This window comes from Panthera pardus, unplaced genomic scaffold, assembly GCF_024362965.1.
Source record: "Panthera pardus isolate Hobbes unplaced genomic scaffold, ASM2436296v1 HiC_scaffold_345, whole genome shotgun sequence".
Lineage (NCBI taxonomy): Eukaryota > Metazoa > Chordata > Mammalia > Carnivora > Felidae > Panthera > Panthera pardus.
The window spans coordinates 277,645-304,372 of record NW_026526927.1 but is presented as its reverse complement, the minus strand read 5'-3'; the positions used below and the strand labels follow the sequence as shown (position 1 = coordinate 304,372).

General features: G+C 42.1%; 1 protein-coding gene across 1 annotated transcript; it reads right to left on the bottom strand.

Moving 5' to 3' along the window:
• Positions 1-21,724: 21,724 nt before the first annotated feature.
• LOC128774615 (uncharacterized) lies at positions 21,725-25,115 on the bottom strand. The gene is made up of 3 exons (XM_053893679.1): positions 25,064-25,115; positions 24,516-24,970; positions 21,725-23,063 (listed from the first exon to the last, which is right to left on the bottom strand). Exons 1-3 carry the CDS (start codon positions 25,113-25,115, stop codon positions 22,077-22,079), a joined length of 1,494 nt encoding a protein of 497 aa, XP_053749654.1. The 3' UTR covers positions 21,725-22,076.
• Between the last annotated feature and the right edge of the window lie 1,613 nt (positions 25,116-26,728).

The following is a 26,728-nucleotide window of genomic DNA, read 5'->3' as shown; positions in this document are numbered from 1 at the left end:
CCTGCCATCCACCCCTGGCCTCCAGATGGCGTGAGGCTACGCGTGACCCGAGCCCTCAGCCACCAGGCCACGTGCAGGCTCAGCACCCAGACGGACGGGTGAAGGCAACGGATGACGGAGGGGTGCCTCGCTACTCCAGCCACACCTGTTTTCTGAAAAAACCATCATCATCTTCCCAGCTAGCAGAACAATGTTCTCATTCTGGAACAGATCCAAAGACTGACATATTTCTATCTCCCGGTCCAATGTAAAGGGGCTCCCTGAATAATTCTGACAATAGTGACTGCATAACTGAAGAGTCCTGGTTTTACAGTGTTGACCATGGTTGCCTTTGGAAGGACTTCAGGGAAGAAGCGGCCCTGTACTGCCCACTCGGCCATCTGCGAAGTGCCCTCGCCCTCCAGTCGGCAGCGACCAGGGATAGATGGGAGCGGGGCCATCTTCCCACAGACGCATGCCCCCGAAGACAGACCTCCTGTGCAGGCACCAGCCATCTGCTCCGGCCAGGCTAAGGCCCAGAGTGGATGAAGTCAGTGTGGACCACCACTGCCCCCCACCTCCACCCACTGCACGGCAGCCCAGTCCACACGGAGCCCACAGTACTGCAGATGGGGGCCCATCGGGTTCTGGGAGCCATCCTGCCTCACCTATCCCCCCCCCCTACACCCATGACAGCTACCTTTTGCTCCCTTCCGCTGCTCCATCTATGCTCCAGCTCATCTCCCAGGAGCCCCTTCCCCTCTGTACCTCGTGCCTGGGGTAGGCCTGCTGACCCCCCAGCGTCACAGCCTGGCTCCACCTAGGGCCGTGCTGCACTCGAGCCTGGGGGAGGTGTGTGGGACTCAGCCCAAAGTGGGGGAGTAGGAGTGAGTTGGGCTCATGCTCTGCGCCTCCACAAAGTACACCTCACACCACCCAGTGGGCGGCATGCCTCCTCCCTGCACCTGCTTCCCAGCACACGATTCTCTGGATAGAAACTGAGGCTCCACCTGGACAGCCCCCACACTGCCTGCTCCCTTCTCACCACCCAGCACACAGCTGGGAGTAAAGGGGGAGGCCCCGCGCGCTAGGAGAACTGACAGGAACCACGCAGGGTGGACCAAGACAGCCCAGAGTCTCTTAGCAGCTCTCACCTGCCCCTCACAGATGCAGCAGCAAGAAGGGACTTGCTTTTCCTGAAGAAAGGGGAGCTCAGGGGAGTTGTAAGTCAACCGGAGACGCGTGACGCGTGTGGCACAGGGCCTGCATGCTGCAAAGCCACCAGGCGACTCCTCTGCGTACCCTGCTGTCACTGGGGCTGGCCCTGCTTCCCCCTGCCCACCCCCGCTGCCCTGGACAGGCACCTGTGGCTCTCCCGCAGCATCTGGGTCAGCTCCCGGACCTTGTCATAGTGCTCCAGATGCTGCTTCAACTCCACAATCTCACCAGAGAGCCTCTTCACACTTGTTTCAAGTCCTGAAAGAGAAAAAAAGTAGCATCAAAAGAGCTTCCCTGTCCCTAGGTCTGCCCAAAGAAATGCCTTGGGAAAACCAAAAACCCCAAAAAGCCAACAAACAAACAAACAAAAAACCTAAACACAACAAAACAAAACAAAAAGAGAGAGAGAGAGAATGCAGTTAAGGCAGAAGATTCTACACTCATAACCCTAATGGACCTGATCAGTATAGCTATGTCATGTTTCTGTAGAAGTCCTAAGCATCTGAGATGACAAGGAGACACATAAAATTCTTGGACCAATCCCTGTTATCAATGGCAAGTTTTCTGTGGTGAAAGGTGAAGAGGAACAAAAGAATAAAAAGTCTTAAGCGAGCACATTTGAAATGAGCGATGACTGTGTCCAGGCCACATAAACAGGAAAACAAAGCCTGCTACAGAATGACCCATTAAAGGAGCTCAATTTCTAGGTCACTGGAGGTAGGGAATGGAGGAGGCAGGTGGAGATGTAAGGGTGGGGTGCGGTGGGGGATGGCAGCTAGGCTCAATGGCCGTGCCACTGAGGTTGGAAAGATAGATGGTTTCAGATAAAGGGTTTTAAGATTTGGAAAACAAACAATTATAAAAGATAGTGAGATGCAGACAATGATCTAGAAATTTGTCCTTGAAGTTGGGCAGTGTTATGGAGGGAAGTAACTAGAGAAGAGTTCCAAGACCCTAGTGGCCAGGAAAGGTGTTACATGTTAACAGGAGATAAACTTTAAAAAGATTACTAAATATTAGTTGTCCTATTTTCTCAGGCCAAATAAGATTTCTAGTATACTATAAAAAGAAGGAAGAAGAAGAAAACCCCTTTAATGTTTCATATTATAGTTCAGAAAACTTACATTATTGTGTAACAATTTCATTAAACTGCAGTGAGATTTATTTTTACAGAATGCTCATATGCTACAGATAGACATTACCTTCTGAAGAAGATGTCAAATAGACTTGTTTACACCAGAGAAGCCACATATGTAGAAAAAGCCTCACACATCCACTACAGTATCTAAAAGAGCTGAACAAATTGGTGGTCACTACTGATGGAATTTAAAACAGATTCAAAAGATATAAGAAGCTACATTGTTAAAAGAATGGTATATAATTCTTGTGCTTCTTTATGTATGAGATTCTTTTCTAAAAAAAATTGTTGATGTTTATTTATTTTTGACAGAGAGAGACACATGACACAAACAGGGGAAGTGCACAGAGAGGGAGACACAGAATCCAAAGTAGGCTCCAGGCTCTGAGCTGTCAGCACACAGCCCTACACAGGGCTTGAACTCATGGACCGCGAGATCATGACCTGAGCTGAAGTCCAATGCTTAACCAACTGAGCCACCCAAGTGCCCCTCTAGGTATAAGATTCTTAATTTAAAAAGTAACTGCATAAATCTCGTGATGCTAGGAAATACTTGGTTACACTGAAGCTTTATTTAGCCCTGAAAAGAAATTCAGTGTTCTCTCTTGGTGAAATTTTGAAGAATCACTCATTAGACCTAATTGTTCTTCCAGAACGTCTGGCTGTTAGAGGTAATTTAGTAGGACAGAAAATAAAATATACTCACAGATTACTTGCTACAAATAAGATTGTACTCTCTGTCTGTATCGTGAAACATTAAATCATATTTCCAAAGAGAGCAGTTACCAGATTATCTCCTTGAGAAAATACATGTGTGTTAATTCTTAACATCTTAACTCTATATTTGGGAAGACCTTATTTTAAGGTTTGACTTTTTCCTGCTGCTGATCATAGACATGAAGACAATAATCAGAACCACTAACATAAGATGACAAAGAAATGCCATCAACAAATGGCAGAATTTTCTTTTACAAAGATTAGGTGATTTTGAGTGGCGTTTACAACTAAAAGATAGGGAAAATCAACATTTTTTTAAATTTTATTTTTCTTCTGGAATCCTCAGGCAATATTATAACTGACTCATTTAACTCATCTGAATTAGTTTTTAATAAGCTCTCAAAGGTGGACCAATTGTCTCTAGTTTCTCCTGGGAACTGGAGAAAATTAAATGAAGGTGCGATCCAAACTCCTAAGGATATTTTTTGGCTAATTTTTGAGACTTCTTACTTCTAACTAATTTCCCTTAGATCTACATACCATTCTGACCCCACATCTACCATGGGTGATTAAGAGTTCTGCTTGCTTCTTTCACTATCAATAGGAATAACTCTTATTTCAAACTTAGAATTTACCTGCAAAGCTGAAAAACTTGTCAGTTATTATCTACCATTACACTCTGTCTTATTCACACACACAAAAAAATCATTTATTGATTTCATATGTAACCAATGATGGGTTTTACATTCTTAGCTATTAACCAACCACTCCTTTTGATTTTGGTATATTGTTAGAATTTAGAATTCAAACCCAATCCCTTACTCTTGTCTCTCAACTTCCACATATCTATTGGCATAATCAGAAGTTAGGAATAGGTCATGTTTGAGAACCTAGAACTCTCTGCATGTCATTTAACAGCCACCAGTCATGTATAGTTATTGAGCTCTTGAAATGTGTCACTACTCTGAACTGAGATGTGCTGTAAGTTTAAAATATAAAGCAGGTATTTAGGTCCTAGTACAAAAAAAGGTAAAATATCTCATTAATTTTTATAATGGTTTGATGTTGACATAGTAATAGTTTTATATATTTGCTAAAATACAACATTGAAATATTTTATAGTGTATATAGTATAGTAGTCTGGCTATAAAAATTTTTAAATTACATATGAGATTCACATTTCCGTTTCCCATTACAATTTTATTGGACAATACTGCCCTAGCACAAAGTTTGAAATTAGCATTCTCAGTAAATGTTGTATCCTACAAAAGAAAGCAGATTTGGAAAATGTTACAGGACACCCTACTATCTGCCCCACCATTTCTCATGAGTTGGGCTCATTCTTTCTCTTTGAAAATAACCAAGATTTTTTTTTTCTTTTTTAATGTGTATTTCTTTTGAGAGAGGGGAAGAGGGAGGGATAGAGAGAATCCTAAGCAGGCTCCAGGCTGTCAGAGCTGAGCATAGCATGGGGCTCAGTCTCACGACTGTGAGATCATGACCTGAGCCCAAACCAAGAGTTAGATGCTTAACCTACTGAGCCACCCAGGTGCCCCCAAAATAACCAAGATTTTAAAACAGCTGTTTAAAGATATACCAACAATTAGCAAGATTTTAAAATAGCTGTTTAAAAGTATGGATTGACAAGAACCAAGTTTTAAAGTGTTGTAGAGTGTAAGCCAATAATTGTAGTCTTTCTACTGCTCACAATGTCATGTGTTATTCTGTAGTCATAACATTCAAAATAGCTGAGGAGGTATGAAGTTGAATAGAACCTCTGCATTTTCTATCTCTAGCATTCTTTAGACAATAAAACAGTTATGCATAGGCAGACAACATTTAAAAAACCAAGGCTCTCACATATTTACTCCTCTGGTCACAAATGTGCAATGATTCCCCAGGCAGCATTTTGCAAGAAATGCAGTAAATGATCCAGCACTCCTCTGGTCATGAGTAATTCATAGGGGAAGAACCAAATACCCAGCTTGTTGGGTTAAGTGATGCCCACAGTGGCTTTTAAAACTTATCTACAGACTTATTCCCATTGCTCTATTTTTTTTAACCATATCTTTGTGGGAGGACAATTACTATGATAGACATAAAATGTGACACTAGTGAACCATACTGCAAAATGCTCCATAAAGTTTAAGTGCAACATGGAATAATTTCTCCATTTCTCTAAGTATGATGACCAACCTTAGGATTCACGGAAACATCAAATGTCTGTTTTAAATAGGGATTTTTTAAAGCATGGTAATGTTAGCTTTGTAACTATGGATGGCATATTATCATTTAAAAATTTCTCATATCTTCCACTCATTTTCATGTTCTTTAATCATCAATAGTATTCTTTTAAATAATTAAAGAACCCATGTTCATCGTAACAAGTTACAAACAATAAAGTAGAAATATTTTAGGTCTTTTGATTTTACAACTCAGGTTTAAAAAAGACTCTTCAATGTCTAAAACTTTCTAGTTGTCTAGGCTTTGATCTATCACAGATGTCAATGAGGAATTACCACCTCCAAAGCCAATTTCTTACTCCTAGAGCCATGAAGGTTTAAAACATCTTTTTTATGTTTATGTGAGATTAATTTATCTGCAATTTATACCTATTGATACTAATTTACACTGGAACTATGAGAAACAAGTATAATCTCTCTTCTGTGTAAACTGAACTAGTTTTATAACATTTTTTTAGCCGTTTATATTATCTTTGTAGGAGATCTCACTCACAAATCTTTATATATTATACTTACACAGTCTGGACTATTTCTGTCTGTGCTCTAGTTCCATTCAACCTTTAATTTGACATCCAACACTTAGCTGTCTTACAAGTATCTCAAACCCCATGCACTGAAAATTAAATCTATGATCTCTATGCCCAAATCTGATGAGAGATTATACTCAAAATAGAATCACCCTTAATATCAGCTTCTTCTTCACTTCCTCTATCCCATCAATCACCATGTCTTATCAACTTCATCTCCTAAATATTTCTAAAAACCAATGATTTCTCCCCCTCAACCTCTCCTCTCTGGATTAATTTCTATCGTCTATCACCCAGATAGACATAATGGCTTTCTAAATGGTCTCCCTGCATCGATTCTTGATACCCTTTGTTCATCTCTGAGCAATCAAAGTGTTTACTTAAATATGTAAATAAGATGAAGTAATTCCCTGCTCAAATTTCCGCGTTGTCTTTTCCAATTATTCAGAAAAAGCTCCAAAGACTAAATAGTGGCTGAGCATTTGCTACAAATTCTGGGTTCTGCTTACCATATTCTTGCTTAATTATTTACTCCTCTTAGTTCAGGTAGCAGGAAAAACACTTTTGCCCAAGAAAGCCTTTCCTAACCTTGCTGACCACTGTCTGTTCCCTCATTACAATTTGCTCATCATAGCATGTATTTCAACTTCATGGCATTGAATATTATGATTTCATATTAATTCTGAAAGAAGGAAGAAAACAGTGCATTAAAATGAACCTTTAGAATACTTAAAGAAAATGTTTATGTCTAGAACTAAACTGTACCCACTGGTGTATATTCATATTTAACATGATCCAGGCAAACAAGAACAAGAATTCAAAGATGAATTACACATCCAAACACACAAAAACACACAGACACATTAAACCACTTTAGCTCCAGTCAGCATAGAAAGCCTACACACTTAACCTAAAAAATACTATAATCTGTATGAAGAAAGGGGATACCTATTTTCAAAACTAACATTATATTATAGTCATGAATGAAAGAAAGAACATTATCCTGAAAATAGAGATATATTAATACAATCTTCTCTACATCAGAAACTCTATTAGGCAACATATATCCTTCTGCTTGTAGTGTGGCTACACTACAGATAATGTGATGGGATTGCCTTAAGGGATGTCACAATTTCCCTATAAAGTCATTTTCATGAATAGATGTTTCAGGTAAATAGACATTCAAAAACAAAAAGGAAAGAAAAAAATCACTTTCTCAGTGGGCACTTTCTCAGATGGTCACAATACATTCACTTTACAGAATAATGTGGGAAACCATCAAAATGACCATCTGCTAGGATGCTCTTACAGGGGTACATTCTCTTGCAGCCGAATTTTGGAGCTGACCCAACAGAATCTGACAATGGGAGTGGCGGATGGCTCCTGGAGCCTACATTTTAAGTAGCTTTGTTCTAACCTGTGGATTCATAAGAAATTATGAGAAAGAAAAAAATAATTGAAACTGGCACTTGCTATATTTACTCTGACACAAGGATTTAAGTTACTTTCCAAAAGCCCTGATATAGGCTTACATACATTATAAATTTTAAAATAAAGTGCACATTCTTGCCTAAATCTGTCCAGTGCATTGCATTTTTCTTGAGGAACAAGAGAAAATGCCATAGAACACTGTCACCAGGAGTTATATAGAGTTCTCACTTGTTGAAATGAACTGTGAATGGTGGGAAACAGGTTTGATTATTGTACTAATCCACTTCTTTTGATAACAATTCCTCATGGATATTGTAGAAGTTTACTTATTACAAATCCAATACCTCAGAGTCTTCTCTTTCCCTTGTATATTATAAACTAGTTTAACAAAACCTGTAAATATCTGTTACGGACTGAATTGTGTCTCCCCCAAGTTCCTATGTTGAAGCTCTAGCACCCAATGTGACTGTATTTGGAGCTGGGGTCTTCAAGGAGATAATTAAGGCTAGTTGAAGTCGTAAGGGTGGGCCCTAATCCAATAGGTCTAGTGAGTGTCCTTTTAAGAAGAGAACGCTCTGTCTCTCCTTGTCAACAAGAGCAGAGAAGAGGCCATGTGAAGACATAGTGAGAAGGTGGCCCTCTGAAAGTCAGAAGAGGTCACAGGCCAAAAAACCAAATTTGCCATCACCTTGATATTGGATTTGTAGCCTCCAAAACCGTAAGACAATGGATTTCGGTTGATTAAACCAGTCAGTCTATGGTATTTTGTTATAATAGTCCAAGATGACTCATACATCATAGTATCTTTAGAGGATCTCAAGTTCTTTGGTTTGTTTCTTTGGTTTGTTTGTTTTGGGAACAGACCTGTGACCATTTAGACAAACCCATACCTTTGAGCATACCTATGAATATAATTACATAAACTTTTTTGATGTGTCAAAATTACTTTCACCCCCAAAATTTTTTTGTGCCACCTCAATTTCATGTTGAACTAATGTCTTACACATTATCGAAATATAATATCAAATCTGAAGTTCTAGAAAATGTATAGAAACAGAAACTTACCTTACATTACCTCCTCAATAACTAATAATGACTTGTCCCTACCAATAACACTACAATCATGGGATACAGCTTGGATAAGGTCATGTTTTATAAATGCTGTCTTTAACAAAAAGAGTAAGGTGGCTACTAGCTCACAAATTGGGTATGAATGCTAGTTAATCATTTTTTATTTAAAGAATGCTTATAGTCTTCATCAAGCCTCAAAGTCCTAGTAGATCACAGAATTGAATATGGATACTGAAAAAAAATACTAAAAAGCAATAAAAATACGGCAAATTATGTAAACATGCAATTAAGAAAACAAAATTCAGAAGGAATAATACATTTGTTTTAAAAGTTCTTTTTTCATAGTGCCTGGGTAGCTCAGTAGGTTAAGCATCCGACTCGACTTCAAGTTCAGGTCATGATCTCATGGTTAATGGGTTCAAGCCTTGTATCCACCTCTGCTCTGACAGCTTGGAGCCTGCTTGGGATTCTCTCTCTCTGTGCCCCTCCCCCACTTGCTCTTTCTTTCTCAAAATAAATAAAAATAAACTTTAAAAGTAAATGAAATAAATAAATAAATAAATAAATAAATAAATAAACTTCTTTTCTCATTTACCAGAAGTGAAATGCAAATTAAAATATGACATGATTTTTGTCAATCTAGTCAGCATTTTTTAAAATTTGACCTTTATTTTTATACAGCAGTTTTAGATTCATACAAACTACAGGGCTTATCTTAGTTATATATTCTGTGGGTTTCAACAAATACATAATGACATATATCCATCAGTACAGTATCATAAAGAGTATTTTCATTGCCCTAAAAATCCTCTATGATCTTCCTATTCATCCTTACCTGCCCAAAACCCTTGGCAACCACAGATCATTTTATTGTCTACATAATTTTGATTTTTCCACAATGTCATATAGTTGGAATCACCCAGTACACCCAGATTGGCTTCTTCCACTTAGTAATATGCATGTATGTTTCCTCCATGTCTTTTCATGGCATAATAGGTTTTTTTTGTTTTTTTGGTTTTTTGCAGCACTGAATAATATTATAAGGTTGCTTGCACGTTCTGCTGAGTTAGAGTAAATGTGCTACAAATGTCCATGTACAGGTTTTTGTGTGGGCATAAATCTTTAACATAAACTTTGAAATCCTTTGGATAAATACCAAGGAACATGTTGCTGGAAACTGTGATTCTTTTTTTTTTAAATTATTTTAAATGTTTATTTATTTTATGAGAGAGACAGAGTGTGATCAGGGAAAGGGCAGCAGAACCTGAAGCAGGCTCCAGGCTCAGAGCCCAACTTAAGGCTTGAACCCATGATCTATAAGATCATGACCTAAGCTGAAGTTGGACACCTGACTGATTGAGCCACCCAGGTGCCCCGCTACGATTAGTTTTGTAAGAAAACACCAAACTGGGTTCCACAGAGGCTGCATCATTTTACATTCCTACTAGCAATAAATCAGAGTTCCCCTTGTTCAACATCCTTGCTAGCATTTGGTGTTTTGGATTTTGGCCATTCTAATAGGTGTGTAGTGGTACATTTTCATTTGTAATTCCCTGATGACATATAACGTGAAGCATCCTTTTAGATACTTATGTGCCATCTTTCTATCTTCTTTGGTGAAGTGTCTGTTGAGGTCTTTGGTCCATATTTTAATTAAGTTCTTTGTTTTCTTATTGTTGAGATTTAAGTGTTCTTTGCATATTTTAGAAAACAGTCGTTTATGAGAATGTATTTTTTAATTATTTTCTCCCAATGTTTTACTTATCTTCTCATTCTCTTGACATTATCTTTCACAGACCAAAAGGCTTTAATTTCAATTTTTATCCAGTTTGTCATTTATTTCTTTCATGGATGGTGTCTTTAGTGTTGTATCTACAAAGTCATTACCAGGTAGCATCTTTTAAATATATGTATATATATTATAAATGATCTAATTTGCAAAGACTAATGTATACAAATACTTACAATTTTGTCTTAAAATGGAAAAAAGAACAACATACTTGAATTATGTGGAAATTTTAAATAAATTACAGCATATTCAAAGACTGAAATATCAAGTATGCATCAAACTTATCTTGAGAATATTCTAATATAGGAAATTATCTATAATAAAATTTTAAAATAAAAGTCAAAAACCCTGATATATACTCAATTTAAAAAAACAATGATATTTATAGAAAGGCTATAGTAAATTAAAATATACAAAATGTTTTCTCTGAATAGCAGGATTCTGGATGCTTTAAATATTATTTTAACAATTTAATTTTCAAGTTTTCCAATTTTTTTTAAATTATAAAAATACAAAAAAAAATCACCCTTTAAAAAACAGATTAGGACAAATCTAATCAGATCAAATGATGAGACAGTTTATATACTGAAGTCTCTGAACAATCCTGATGATACTACTGACATGTAAACTTTAAGTATTCTCCCAACTTTATCAAGTCTATTTTCAGGGAGAAGAAGAAAAATTGACAATTCTAATTATATTAAAGGTTTCATCACTGCAGATCCTTACATTCTCTGAAACTGCTATGCATAACCTGCTTTTTTGTTTCAAAACACTTAAACATATCAATTTTGTTTGTTTCAAATACATTAATATGTAAATACCAGAAGCACAGAACATACAAAATATTTTTCAATATGTACCAAAATTGGGCAAATTTGATTTGAGCTTCTAAGGTCCCAGGTAAAAGACCTATTCATTTGCTTACCAGTTCTTGAGAGTATGTGCAGAGTGTGTGACATTTTCTAATTTTCTCAGCTTTAAAGTCCTGTCCTCACCACTAAATGAGTAGATCTTCAAGAGGTAGTTCTTATGGGGTAGTAACTACTCTCAGCAAGCCCAATCTTAAATCACATCAACACAAAATTACTTTAATTAGAAAGAAAAATAAAACACAAACACTACAGACACATATCCATATATGTACAACTGCAGTTCTCTAGAGATCACCCACTTAAACTTTCCTTAAAGTTCAAATAATATATTCCTAAATTTAAAGTAGATCATATGATACCATAATCTTTGGTTTCATTCATCTCATTATTTACAAGTCAATCTTTTCCAGCAAACAGTTAAATAATTTTTTAAAATTAACTGACAATTCTAATGATATATTCACAGTTGCCTAATAGGCTAAAGAAAAAAAGACTCCAAGGAAAAGCAAATAGAGGCCCATTCAACCTCCTTTTAACAACAGTAAAACTCCAGTACTTTCTCACAGTTGAGTCTCCAAGCATTTATTTCCCTTCCTTTTAATTTTAACCACACAGCCAACGTTGCCTTATCTTCCTTTACATTTGTTGTGAAATCTTCTGCCACTTTTCTTTTCCCTCTCTTGTTGAAGTTGTCAGTCTCTATTTTCCCTTCAGTATTTCACTCAGCCTTAATGAAAATTAACCTCACAGTCAAAATAAAATGGAGCTTAATGGGAGAAAAGAAGAAGGTAATACGTTTGTAAGAAAACTGATGCCATACTTAGGAAAATCAGTGTCAAAAGCTGTGATCATGGTATCACTTAATGATACAACGTCATTAACGCAGCTGATGTAAAGTGATCCTGAGTATAAGTAATTGTGTCTGAGAGAACACAGGTGTGAGTGTACATAACCACCCACTGGATTCCACTCAGGATCTGGGAAGGTCATATGTGGTCATCACATTCAGGACCTCATACCAAAATAGCAGCAACTTTGATGATAAAAGATAAGGCTGGAGCATGAACAGAAAACCAATTGTCTTCTTTATAATGCAGAAAGCTCACACTGCAAGGCATTTCCATTCTAATAGAAATACACTTCACGCTTTCCACAGATCAAAAGATATTTGAGTCTCTCATATCTGGCATATGAGGATATTTCACTTTATGTTCCAGACAATTCTTCCTCTCTCTCTTCTTCTCCCTTCACTCCCCTTCCCTGTTCTCTCCTCCTTGACCCCAGACCATGTTTCCTTACTAAATCACACCACAAGCAATAGTTTCAACTTTACCTAATCAAATACACATAAACTGATCAAAGTGATTAAATGATGAGGCACCAACCAAAGATTTACAATAGGCTCTATAGAAAATGAAGGATACAACATCTCCAGTAAAGCTTATACTTTCAAAGTGGTAAACTTTCTGTCTATTCACTTTTGGTTCCCTGGATTTTGATAATTTTTTGTAAATCTGAAGTTCAGGAAACCAAAGAAAATCCACGAGAGATCTTTAGGGTACAATGATAATCTGGTGTCGAAGTTTTACCTCTTCCTAAACAATAAAAAAAAAAAAAAAACAACACCTGAAACTACATATAAAATGTAATTAAAAATCATCCATATTTCTCTAGTAATCCAGTGTTCAGAAACAGTTGATTCTGGAATAAATAGGTTTGTAAATTTTTTAGTGTGATTAATTATGATTTAGTAAGAGTAACTAAGTTTTATTAGTTTGCCTGAATTTATGATCTTTTTCTTTTTTAAAAGCAGTATCTTCGGGGCACATGGTAGCTCAGCTGGCTAAATGTCAAACTCTTGGGTTCAAGTCTGGGTCAAACTCCCGGCTGGGCATGAAGACTGCTTGGGATTCTCTCTCTCTCTCCCTCTGCCCCTCTCCTCTACTCATGCTCTTTCTAAATTTACAAAAAATTAAAAACTGAAAAACAAATAAAAAATAAAAGTGCTCTCTTCACTGACAGTAATTCTATTTGTGGCCATAACATTCAAGATTCTGAATGCTTCTTCAGTCTCCATTTTCGTATTTATTGATTTTTTTTTTTTGTAGACACATTGTTTTTTTCTTATTTGAGGGAAAGAATGCATGCAGAAGCAGAAAGAAGGGGCGGATGGAGAGAGACAGAATCTTAAGCAGGCTTCACACTCAGCAGGGAGCCTGATGTGGGGTTCCATTCCACGACCCTGGGATCATCACCTGAGCCAGTATCAAGAGTTGGATGTTCAGTCAACTGAGCCATCCACGTGTCCCTCCATTCTCTTATTTATTAAAGAGTCATGGCCATCCATTCTCAAAGGCAAAACTATCCGAGGCTCCTGTATAAAAGTACCCAGGTGATTCTAGATCTATCATTTAGTGGTTAATACATGTTTTTTGGCTATTGACTCCCTTTTGGGGAAATATTCATCTCCTACTCTCAATTCATGTGGTTCCCATGAAACTGATTCCATTCATAGGTACAGGCCTGGCATATGACTCAAACCTGGCCAACAAAAGCCTCACATTTGTCTACCTCAGTGATTGGCTCAAGGATACACACTGACCTCATGAGAACCAACTAAAGCAGGTTTTAGTAAGATTTCCCACAGAGAATTCATCTGCTTTCTTTGCAGTCGTTGGCCTAGTGGTACCCAACTTGCAAACACAAGAAGTCTACCTGACAATGGAGCTTATATGAAAGAGAACCAGGGTCTGGAGAGAACAAATGGATTGAGGGACATTGTTTGATCCTCTGAATTAAGCAGCTAATGAGTTTATATATATTGCTGGAAGTCTCAGTTTCCAGGGATAATGATTCTGACTTTTGTTTAAAGCAATTTGAGTTAAATTTTATGTACCTTGCAACCAAAATAGTCTTAACGGACACACAGCAATGATCACTCTCACTTCATATATTCTGTAGAAATTAAAACTGTACAAACTGTCAATGTAATAATATACAGGTTTAAATTACTTAGCATATATTAAGGAAGGCTTGTTTTTAATCTCTCTGATAGGATTTAATTTCTACAAAGAATATTTTATCTTATAATTAGCCATGTTCTCCCATATGAAAAGGAAAACTGAGAAGCACCTGGGTGGCTGAGTTGGTTAAGTGTCAGACCCTTGGTTTAGACTCCGATCATGATCTCGCAGGTTCATAGGTCTGAGTCCTGCATCAGCTCAGCTCTGACAATGCAGCCCTGCTAAGGATTAGCTCTCCTTCTCTCCCTCTCTCCCTCTCTCGCTCTCCCAAAATAATTAAACTTAAAAAAAAAAAAAAAAAAGGAAGACTGAGATAGATAAATTTTTCAAGAGCTTATTTGATCACATTTCTAATGGAATTGCAAGGCAAACCAAGAATAGTTGGAAGCATTCCACCCACAGAAGCTAGGGGCAAGGTTTTTATAGAGGAGAAAAAGAAGCAAAGCAATTATTTGACTGGTTATAGCTTAAGCAGTTGTCTGATTTGGGAAAGCCTAGGTGGCTGTTTGTGACTGGCTGTCCTCAGGGTTCATTTTCTTGAATTCAAATGCACGGACTCTGGCTTAGTGTTTGGTTTGCTTAATGAAGCATTAGAGCCACCCCTGTCTAGTGGCCTCCTGCTTTAAATATTTTCACACCAGCATATATTCTCCACAGGTTTAAGTTTAAATATAATGAGCAGGGACAGAAACAAACCTTGCTGAAGCAAAGCTGTTAGGGATACTTCCTTTTCTTTTAAGTTTATTTATTTATTGAGAGAAAGAGAGAGACAAAGAGCTTGAGTGGGGGAGGGGCAGAGAGAGAGGGAATAGAGAGACCCAAGCAGGCTCTGTGCTGATAGCAGCACACGCTGAGAACAGCACGGAGTCTGACTTGGGGCTTGATCTCACGAACCGCGAGATCATGACCTGAGCCCAAATCAAGCGTTAGATGCTTAAATGACTGAGCCACCCTGGTATACCATTAGGGATGATTCTAACCTGACCTTTTCAACTTAGCTTTAATAGTAACAGAGACAAGGATGGTTCACACTGTACAAATATCTTTCTTATTCAATTATTAGATGGATTTTTTATGAATGAATTTTATCAGAACTGCTAATTGATTAGATAATTGCTCATCGTTTAGCAATAACAGAACTCCATAATATTTTATTTCATTTATGGGGTTATTTACTTAAAGCATAATTATATTTATTGTCATGATAAAAAGATTTCTGTTTTTTTTTTCTTTTTTCTTTGAGAGAGACAGAACACAAGTTGGGGAGACGGGCAGTTGGAGAGAGAAAGAATCTCAGGCAGCCTCCACATTCATCATGGAGCCTGATGCGGGGCTCAGTCCCACCAACCTGGGATCATAAACTGAGCCAAATCAAGAGTCTGACGATCAGTCACCTGAGCCACCCAGGAGCCCCAAAGTGGGTTTCTGATATGATTTCTCAGTACCTTAAGCATTGGAAATCTTCAAACTGGTCTTTCTAACGATTATTTTCAGGCTATCAGGCCAAATTTTCTCTCTATATCACCTACTTTATGCTATATGGTATACTGCTCTGGGTATTACAATCATAATTCAGGCCAGTGTGTGTTGAGATGTCACTTTTATGTATTTGGTCTTAATTATTAATTGCATAAATGCCTGTTTGCATGTATTTGTCAAAAATTGACTTTTAGGGAGAGTAGTATTGGTTTTTACATTTTTCTAATGCTTTCAAACACATTTCTGTCTCAGTTATCATCACCTAGGACGTTTTTCTTCTTAATTAGATTGCTGTGAATGTGCTAAGGTACTATCTCTCCACTTCAAGCCCCCATCTTCTCAGTTCTCTGATTACATGGCAACACGTTCTCTAACTCTTGCTTCAGTTGCTTCAGTTTTATGACATTATCTAAGTCACACCTCTTAACTGAAAGAACCTTTTCACCAGAAAATGCAGATCCAACTAAGAGTCAAAAACCCTCGATATTGAGTTACTTTCTATGAACTACATTAAGCATTTCCTCCACCTCAAAGTCACAAGTATTTTGTTGTTATTTAAATACCATATGATACGTGTTCACCAGAGCCTTGCAGTCAAGATACACTCAATGATTATGTTGAGTCATAAGAAAACCCATTGACTGACAGAGGTAATGGACACCATACATTTTTGCTTCTCAGTCTTTTCAATTGTGGCATTCGACATAAGTCTGTTAGCTGAAATAAGAATTTCTAGGCTGATCAGTAATTCAATAAATTATTAACTTCAGTTGAATACATGTGTCAACACGTAATTAAGAAGGTCATCAACTCAACAAGAATGATGCTACCATCTTCATTGTGTATTAACAACCTCTCAAAGAGTAGCTCTTCAGTCTTCGGGGTTTGCACTGAATTCATGTTTTGAATACAATTCTTAATCCAAGATTAATTCATTTAAACTTTACCTTTGTGTACAACCTATCTACTTCAAGCAGGCTTTAGTGGGACTATTGGAACTCAGGGACTCTATAATGCCAAAGTGTAAGACTAAAGGAGTTTAATATGAGAACATTTATATTTTATCAGAACATGTGAAAAGTCATCTTCTCCATTTGTATTTTGGTCTACCACATTATTTCATGAAACTATTTTCTCCTGAAAATCAATTTGCCACAAAGCTTTATTGTATAACCTGTTATATACAATGCATTAGGTAATAAGAATTTCAAGTTAGAATGGTTACTTCTTTTGAGAAATGTCCATTATTATTTACAAATATTTTAAAATCTCTAACAACATACAATGAGATATGATAATAACTGTATGTGGTCAACTCCCCTAATGGTACAATGGGAAGAATGTAGATACTGATGAAGGCTGAGAAAATGTTTCAAAAAGTAGAATTCGAAATTTTAGGATTGATAAACAGCACTTTTATAAAAGCGTGAAATTAAAGGAAATAAAAAGTGATCACAAGGATGAAGTATCAGCACTACATCATTACAGAGCAGTCAGGAAACTAACCTTAGTTTGTCAATGAGGTGGATGACATAAAACATTAAAATCCAGGGATGTCTGGGCGGCTCAGTCCGTTAAGTGTCTGACTTCAGCTCAGGTCATAATCTCGCGGTTCCTGGGTTCAACCCCACATCAGGCTTTGTACTGACAGATCAGAGCCTGGAGCCTGCTTTGGATTCTGTGTCTCCCTCTTTCACTGCCCCTCCCCCACTCACACTCTGTCCCTCTCCCTCTCAAAAAAATAAACATTAAAAAAAATTAAAATCCAGACAGATATTTTCAAAACATTATTGTGCAGACAGTAGATTCACAAAAATACAAGTATTATCAATTGACAATTATGGGGATTTCTTTAGAAACTCTGAGCTGTTTCTTTAGAAACAACTCAGTTGTTCCTGTCATCACTCCTCTGATTTGTAAACGAAAATAACAATACAGTATTCAGTAGCAATAATTTAGAGAGAAAATAATCAAATAAACTTTGAACTTGAGGTGAGAAGCATAGTTAAATAAGAAGAGAACCCAAAGCAGTTAAACAAAATACATTTTAAAAATTAAAAATCAGATGAAGAGAGACAGGAGAAAAACTAGGATGCAAGAGTTTTATGAAAACAAAGGGAAGAAAGTATGTTTCCTCCCCTGTTTTTTTTTCTTGTATGAGAATGCACACTTAAGGCTTTATCACAACTTGTTATTTTTAGTTCACAGTTCTTAATAGACAAGCTAACCTATAATTACCAAAGAATCACTAGGAGTAGTTCTTCAGATAACAGGACACTGAAAACACATTTCCACTTAACAGGAGGGGATTAGTTGGTAGAATGTGTTAGAAAAGCTGCAAATCGGGGCGCCTGGGTGGCGCAGTCGGTCGAGCGTCCGACTTCAGCCAGGTCACGATCTCGTGGTCCGCGAGTTCGAGCCCCGCGTCAGGCTCTGGGCTGATGGCTCGGAGCCTGGAGCCTGTTTCCGATTCTGTGTCTCCCTCTCTCTCTGCCCCTCCCCCGTTCATGCTCTGTCTCTCTCTGTCCCAAAAATAAATTAAAAAAAAAAAAAAAAAAAAAAACGTTGAAAAAAAAGAAAAGCTGCAAATCTCCTACAACAAATATCAATCCTCTCATTCGGGGGTTGTTTTTCATCACTGACTAAAAAATATAGTCAATCCATTAAACTTTCTTTCAAGTTCTAAAATTGTCCCAGGTGAATTATCAGGGTTTTTTCCCCATCATGTCACTCTGGTGGGCTGATAAAGACCCAAAAACAACATATGGTCAAATGTTTACTGTCAAACAGCAATCTCGTAACGTTAAAAGAAAATGGGTTTTGGATTCAAAACTACATTAAAGAAACACTTTTGTTAGTTTGTTTTTAGTTTATTATGTGCCAAAAACTTGAGGTGGGCACAAGCACCCCCCCTCAAAACAAAACAAAAACCCACAAAACCAAAAAACAGAAAAACAAATGTATTACCATTTAGTGATAAAATCAAACAACAACAACAAAAGAACACACAAATACCAACAACACGATATGATGTGAAAAGACAGAAGGGAAAGTGACTTTTTGTAAGGTGAGAAAAAGGCAAGTAGTTAACTAACTTGGATCTTAAAAGAGAAGTTGTTTTCCTTTTGTTGTTATTGATTTTTGTCTTTTTTTTTCTGAAAAGAAGTAGAGGAAGGCAAAGGGGAATAAGTGTTAAGGTATGAACCCTATTCATGTTTGCGTAGCATCAAGCTTTCTCTGAGATTGGAATTTAGACACACACACACACACACACACACACACACACACACACAGACGGAGGTAGTAAATGATTGGTAAGGCTGTTCTACTTGAAATCATCCCTGTATTAGCCAGGGTTCTCTAGAAAAAGAGAACTAACAGGATGTAGACACACAGATTAGAAAGATAAGGAAGGGAGGGAGATTTACTATAGGAATTGACTCATGCAGTTGCAGAGATCTAAAAGTCCCATAATCTTCCCTCCACAAATTGGTATAATTCAATCCATGTCCAAAGGCCCTTGTACCAGGGGCTCTGATATTTGAACACAGGAAAAGATGAATATCCAAGCTCAAGAGAAAGAGTGAATTTGCCCTTCCTTTGTCTTTTGGTTCTATTCAGGCCCTCAACAGATTGGATGAGGTCTACTCACATTGGTGAGGGCACACGTCTTTATTCAGTCTCCTGAATGAAATGCTAATCTCTTCCACAAATACCCTCACTGACCACCCAGATATAATGTTTTCCCAGCTGTTTGCATTCTATAGCTCAGTTAACACATAAAATCAACCAATACCGTCGCCACTAGCTCCCAGACTTTTCACAAATCTGCAACTATCCCATCACTTAAGTTCCAGTTCAGATAATGTAATTCCATTGTAATCCCTGATGCTCTAATCTAAATCAAAATTGCACCTCGTCTCCAGCCTTATCACATCATCCTGTTTCACTTGCGGCGCGAGGCTGTGGAGTCAGCGGCGTCAGCGGCTGCTCGAGGTGGGGGCGGCGTGAGGCGGCGGCGGCGGCGTTGGCGGCGCCAGGCGGTGTTGGCCGCGGCGGCGGAGGCTTCAGGGAAGTTGCGAGGGCGGGGCGGTGCGAGGGAGCTGCGGGCGTCGGTGGCGTCTGCGGCGGCGCGCGAGGCAAGGGCAGCTCGAGGCGGGAGCGGCACGAGCTGTCGCGGCGACCACGTGAGGCGAGGCGGCGGCGCGAGGCGAAGTTGGCGCGAGGCGGCGGCAAGGCAGCTGCGGAGGCGCGGGGTGATGCAGCGGCGCCAGGCGGCGAGGCGGCCACGCTCCGGCCGGGTCCCCACTGCTCCAGGCGGCGCCATGGATGAGGCCGTGGGCGACCTTAAACAAGCGCCGCCCTGCGTTGCCGAGGCGCCGAATGTCCACTTGGAGGTGCACCAGAGGAGCACAGGTGAGCCTGGGCACCGCACCCAAGCGGAGCCTGACGGCCCTGGGATGAAGGGGCGTGTGTGCCAGTTATCCTCAGAGCTGGCGTTTGTCGGGCTGTTCGGCCACCCTGGCTGCCCACCACCTGACGTCTCAGGACCCCAGGCGAACCCCCGTGGTCCGCAGTTTTCAGAGGGGTCTGGGTGTGGCTTGTGTGGGGCAGACGCCCGGGACGGTGGACCCTCCCGGGCCTGCCTGACGCAGAGGGCGAGGCCGAGGGGGAGGCCGGCTGGGGCAGTGTGGGCGGTGGGGCGGAGGCAGGTATGGTCCAGAACCGGTCAGCGTCCTGGAAGCCTTGAAGGCCAGTCGGAAAGTGTCAGAGTTTTCCCACGTGAATCAGAGGCCTCGGGCTTTTGTTAAAATGCGGACTCGAGCTGCAACCCCACGGCTGTGGGAACTTTGCGCCTTGGTTCCTAACAGTAGCAGCACTAGCGAGAGCTCGCGGCACGCGCCAGGCCTGTGTGTCCCGGCTGATCTTCCGTTGGGGCAGCCGCGGGTGGCAGGAGCTGTTGCTGTGGCCTCTTGGCGTATGGGGAGCAGGGCTTGGCTTGGGGCTGACCCCCCAGGCGAGCCCACGGCTGTGCTCTGAAAGGTCTGACTTTGTAGAAGGCACTTGTTACCATCCTGACCTCTGTGTCTTGTGTTTCCAGCCCTGCCAAAAAAGAACATACTAAGCTGAGCGTTAGAAAGCTGATCAACAGACATAGCATTTTGTTTGGTGACTACATGTGGACCGAGTTTGATGATCCTTTTCTGAGCAGAAACGTGCAGTGTGTGTCTATTGTTGCCACAGAGTTGAAGGTTCAAGACCCACAGGTGACTAATTCATATTGCCAAGAAATCGCTAATTCATAGCCGAATACAAAGTCAGTGTCATGGGGGCACCAGGCTGGCTCATCTAGCAGATCATGCGATCTTGATTTTGGGTTCCTGGGTTCAAGCCCCACATCGGGTGTTGAGTTTACTTTAAAAAAATTTTAACAATATTTATTCTTCCAATCCATTAGCACGGATTGTTTTTCCTTTTCTTTATATCTTCTTCAATTTCCTTCATAAGCTTTCTATACTTTTCAGCATACAGATCTTTTACATCTTTGGTTAGGTTTATTCCTAGGTATTTTATGCTTCTAGGTGCAATTGTGAATGGGATCAGTTTCTCCATTTGTCTTTCTGTTGCCTCATTATTAGTGTATAAGAATGCAATTGATTTTTATACATTGGTTTTGTATCCTGCGACTTTGCTGAATTCATGTATCAGTTCTAGCAGACTTTTGGTGGAGTCTGTTGGGTTTTCCACGTATAATATCATGTCATCTGCAGAAAGGGAAAGCTTGACTTCATCCTTGCCAATTTTGATGCCTTTGATTTCCTTTTGGTGTCTGACTGCTGATGCTAGTGTTATGCCCAGAATTCGTGATCCCCAAATACCGCCAGGGAGCCGAGTCCGATGTAAAAGCAAAAGAGCCTTTATTCGAGCTAGCTCGAGCTCAATCCCCTACCTGCACTGACGCAGCGGTGAGATACCGGGGAGAGAGAGAGCGAGTTTCCAAAGCCCAAAGGTTTTATTGGGGCCTAGGGGCAGTTGGTGAGGTAATAGCTATGGCCTCAGCCGATTGGCGGGGGAAGGGTCCGAGTTCTGTTGGGCAGGTGGGGGAGGGGGTTGCTCAAGGGGAGCACCAACTCCCCTAAGGGCAGTTGGTGAGGTCCAAGTTCTGTTAGGCAGGTGGGGGAGGGGTGGCTCAAGGGGAGGAGGTGTGCCTTAAGGGCAGTTGGTGAGGTCCGAGTTCTGTTAGGCAGGTGGGGGAGGGGGTGGCTCAAGGGGAGGAGGTGTGGTCAAGGTGAAGGACACAGAACAAGATGGAGTCGGCTCGCGTAGGCCCGCCCTTTCATTCCCCCCTTGTCATGTAGCTTACGGACCCAATCATGGGACTGGCTGCATTTATGGTGACAAGGGGAACAGAGTTGGAGGTTTACTCAAAGTTCTGGGAAGCAAGTGTCCCTGGGGTGGCTCTGGGAGGTCTGATTAAGTATTGTCCCCAAGCTGGTGTCTATGATCTGCCAGGTGATGTTTGGGGGGGCGTGGGGACTCCCGGCAGCATGAGCAATGACAAGCAGAGTTAACAGAGTTATCAATATTAGGTGGGTTGAATGCGCTGTACCTTGAGCTTGAGCGGGTTGTGTTGGTCCCGACTGATGGCCCATCGCGTGACGAAGTCCTTCCGGATCGAGGAGGGGTCTGCTGGCCGAACGTGGGTGTGATGGACCCAGGTCGCAATGCCGTCTACTTTGAGAGCGGTGGGGGTTAACACCACGATGTAGGGTCCCTTCCAGCGCGGCTCGAGGGTCTCTCGGTGGTGCCTCTTGATGTAGACCCAGTCTCCCGGCCTGTACTGATGAGGTGTTGGGGTCGGGCCAGCCTCGTAGATGGGATGGAGGCGCGGCCAAATGTCCTTGTGCGCCTTCTGGAGCCCTCTCAAGGAAAGAAAAAGTTCTTGATCTTTAAACTCAGCAATAAGTTCAGCTCGAAGGCTGGGAATAACAGGGGGTGGCCTGCCAAACATGATCTCGTAGGGAGTAAAACCCAGAGTGTAAGGAGTGTTTCTAACCCGGTAAAGGGCGTACGGTAGGAGAGTCACCCAGTCCCCGCCAGTCTCCATGGTTAATTTGGTAAGGGTCTCTTTTAGGGTTCTATTCATTCTTTCTACCTGTCCTGAGCTCTGGGGCCTATAAGCACAATGTAATTTCCAGTTTGCCCCCACCGCCTTGGCTACTGCCTGTGTTATCTGTGAGATAAAAGCTGGTCCATTGTCTGATCCTACCATGGCAGGAAAACCATACCTGGGTAAAATGTCTTCTAGTAGCTTCTTAGCCACTGTCTGAGCCGTTTCATGCTTGCTTGGGTATGCCTCCACCCAGCCAGAGAAGGTGTCTGAAAATACTAAAAGATATTTATAACCACACTTTCCTGGTTTGACTTCAGTGAAGTCGACTTCCCATTGGGCTCCCGGTCTGGTGCCTCTGAGCCTGGTTCCTTTTTTATTTGATGTGGCTCTCGCGTTGGTGAGTTGGCAGGTCTTGCAGGCAGATACAACTTGCTGTATTTTGGTGTCCTGTTGGTGAATCTTGATTCCGGCATGTCGGATTAAGTCTTTTAATTTTCGGGCCCCCATGTGAGTAGACCGATGCATGTGCTCTAATATTGAGACTCCGAGCCGGTCTGGCAGCACGAGCTCCTTGTTAGGTGTATACCACCATCCCTTTATCTCCTGGGCCATGGGGAGTTTCTTGATCCACTGTAACTCCTCCTGGGAGTATTTGGGCTGGTCTGGTAAAACTGGGTCTCCCGGGTCCGGTAGTTGTATGGTCATGGTGGGGACTGAAGTAAGGGCGACTGCCTTGGCTGCCTGGTCAGCCTTTCGATTACCTGTAGCTACTGGGTTATCAGCTTTTTGGTGCCCTTGGCAGTGGATAATTGCTAGCTTGGCAGGAGGCCATAAGGCCGTAAGCAGGTTAAGTATCTCCTGCTTATTTTTTATAGTCCGTCCTTCTGCTGTCAGTAACCCCCTCTCCTGATAAATTGCCCCATGAATATGAGCTGTGGCAAACGCATAACAGCTGTCTGTGTAGATGTTAAGCCGTTTTCCAGCTCCCAGCATCAGCGCCTTGGGGAGAGCTATGAGCTCTGCTCGCTGGGCTGACGTTCCGGAGGGTAGAGCCTCCGCCCATACGGTGTCCGTTTCGGTGACCACCGCTGCACCCGCATACCTGTGTCCGTCTCGCACACAGCTGCTGCCATCAGTGAACCAAGTAGTCTCAGCATCGGGGAGGGGCCGGTCGGTCAGGTCCGTCTGGAATCCATGTACTTGTTCCAGAATTCCCACACAGTCATGTAATGGAGTACCTAGGTCAGGGTCGGGCAGCAGGGTTGCAGGATTGAGAGCTGGACTGGGGTGGAACTGCACTCGTGGAGGGTTGAGTAGGAGGCTCTGGTAATGAGTCATATGTGTATTGCTCATCCATCTATCCGGAGGCTGTTTCAGGACCCCTTCAATGGTGTGTGGGGTCGTGATCCAGATCTCCTGTCCTAGGGTCAGCTTGTCTGCATCCTTTACTAGGAGTGCTGTCGCCGCAATAATTCTTAGGCATGGCGGCCAGCCGGCAGCCACTGGATCTAGTTTCTTAGACAGGTAAGCCACTGGGCGGTTCCAGGGGCCTAAGGCTTGAGTTAGAACCCCTTTTGCTATTCCCTTATGTTCGTCTACAAAGAGGTGGAAGGGTTTCGTAATGTCTGGTAAGCCCAGGGCTGGGGCACTTAAGAGGGCCTTTTTTAACTGATTAAAGGCATTTTTTTCTTTTTCAGTCCATTTAAATGTTTTCCCCTGTTTGGTAGCTTCATATAGGGGCCTGGCAATCTCAGCAAAACCTGGAACCCAGAGGCGGCAGTAGCTGGCTGATCCTAGGAATTCCCTCACTTCTCTTCGGGAGGTAGGAGTAGGGATCTTTAGGACAGTTTCTTTTCTGGCATCTGACAACCGCCGCTGTCCACCCTCCAGGATATATCCCAGGTAACTTACCCTCTCCCTGCATATCTGAGCCTTCTTCGTGGATGCCCGGTACCCTAAGGCCCCCAGAGTAGCCAGCAGGTCCTGGGTCCCTCGCTCGCAGTCTTTGGCCGTGTCGGCAGCAATCAGGATGTCATCTACGTACTGTAGAAGGGTGAGGCCAGGGTGCTCCCTTCTGTACTCACCCAGGCCCTCGTGTAGTGCCTCGTCGAAGATGGTGGGTGAATTTTTGAATCCCTGAGGTAGCCGTGTCCAGGTGAGCTGCCCACTGTAGCCCTCCTCCGGATCATGCCACTCGAAGGCGAACAAGGGTTGGCTCTGGGGTGCCAGCGGCAGACTGAAGAAGGCATCCTTTAAATCTAGTACAGTATACCAGACCCTGGAGGGCGCCAAGGAGCTCAAGAGAGTATATGGGTTGGGAACAGTTGGGTGTATGTCCGCGACCCTCTTATTTACTTCCCAGAGATCTTGTACCGGTCAGTAGTCATTTGTGTGAGGCTTTCTGACCGGCAGTAGGGGTGTGTTCCAGGCAGACTGGCAAGGAACTAGTACCCCTAGGCTTCGTAGTCTCCGGATGTGTGTCTGGATCCCCTTCTGGGCCTCCTGAGACATGGGGTATTATTTGATCCTTACCGGACTCTGTCCTGGCTTGACCTCTACCAGGACCGGGGTCCTGTGAGCGGCTAGTCCCATCCCCCCTGTCTCTGCCCAAACCGAGGGGAATTCTTGTAGCCATCTGTCTATATTATCCTCTCTCGGGAGCGCCTCCTGGTGGAGGAGGTATTCATCCTCCAGTTTCATGGTCAGGACCTGGATGGGGTGGCCCTTGCCATCGGTGACCTGAGGCCCCCCTTGTCTGAAAGTTATCTGAGCTCCAATCTTGGTCAGTAAGTCCTGTCCTAACAGCGGGTAGGGGCATTCTGGTATTACCATAAAGGAGTGGGATACCCGGCCCGTTCCCAAATCTACTGTTCTTCGGGTAGTCCATGAATACTGGCTGATACCAGTTGCCCCTTGTACCCAGGACTTCTTGCTAGCTAGTTTTCCTTGTGGGGTGTGGAGGACCGAATGTTGTGCTCCGGTGTCGACAAGGAAGTCAACAGGGGTCCCCTCCACTTTAAGAGTTACCCTGGGTTTGGGGAGAGGGTCCGAACCCCGACTCCCCTAATCACTTAGTTCATCTAGCTCTAGGACTTTTATTCCATCAGTCTTGCTTCCCTTCCCGCGGGCCCTTTTCGGACAATCTCGGGCCCAATGCCCTATCTCCTTGCAGTATGCACACTGATCTTTCTGCAGCCTCTGCTTCCCCCCCTTGGTGGTTCCTTTACCTTTTCTTGCGTCGTCTGCCAGCTGCCGGAGATGGTGGTCTCGTTCCTCGGGGAACTCAGCAGTGGTAGCTTGTAGTATTCTGGCCAGGTCTCGAGTCTGCTTACTGCTGGCAGCCGCCATGGCGCGAGCCTGCTTGTCCTCAGGAGGCTCCCGGTTATTATATACCTTTTTGGCTACCACCGGTAAGTCCTGCAGACTTTTTTCTCCTAGTCTACCTATTTTCTGTAATTTTCTCCTAATGTCTATGGCCGATTGGTTTACAAAGGCCATGATAACAGCTGCCTTGCTTTCTGGAGCCTCTGGATCCCTGGGGGTATAGGTACGGAATGCCTCCATGATCCGTTCTAAAAAGGCAGCCGGAGATTCATCTTTTCCCTGTTGTACATTTCCTACTTTGGCCAAATTGGTTGGCTTTCTAGCAGCCATTCGGAGACCCCCCCCATTAGAGTCTGGAGGTAGACCCGGAGCCTCTCCTTACCTTCTGCCGTGTTGAAATCCCACTGGGGCCGAGTTAAGGGGAAGGAGGCATCTATCTGAGCCTGGTTGGTGGTGGGATTCCCGTCTGCGCCCGGAACTAGTTTTCGGGCCCCATTGAGGATTCTTTCTCTTTCTTCAGTCGTGAACAGGACCTGCAAAAGCTTCTGGCAATCGTCCCACGTGGGCTGATGGGTAAAAAGAACAGAGTCTAATAAATCAATAAGCCCTGCCAGTTTCTCGGAAAACTTAGGATTCTGAGCTTTCCAATTGTAGAGGTCACTAGTGGCGAAAGGCCAATAGTGATGGGGCTGATTCCCCTCTGCGTCTGGGGGTCCGGTGGCTCGCAGGGGCAGAACAGTGGAGTCGGCGGCGGCGGAGGCGGATTGCTCCCTCTGAGCCCTTTGTCTGGTAAAGGGCGG

Coding starts and splice junctions, on each gene's coding strand:
- LOC128774615 (XM_053893679.1), bottom strand. CDS start 25,115: ATGTCTCAGGAGGCCCAGAAGGGGATCCAGACACACATCCGGAGACTA. Junction 24,971..25,063: donor ACACATCCGGAGACTACGAA/GCCTAGGGGTAC, acceptor GACCGGTACAAG/ATCTCTGGGAAGTAAATAAG. Junction 23,064..24,515: donor CTCAGATATGCAGGGAGAGG/GTAAGTTACCTG, acceptor GCCGGAATCAAG/ATTCACCAACAGGACACCAA.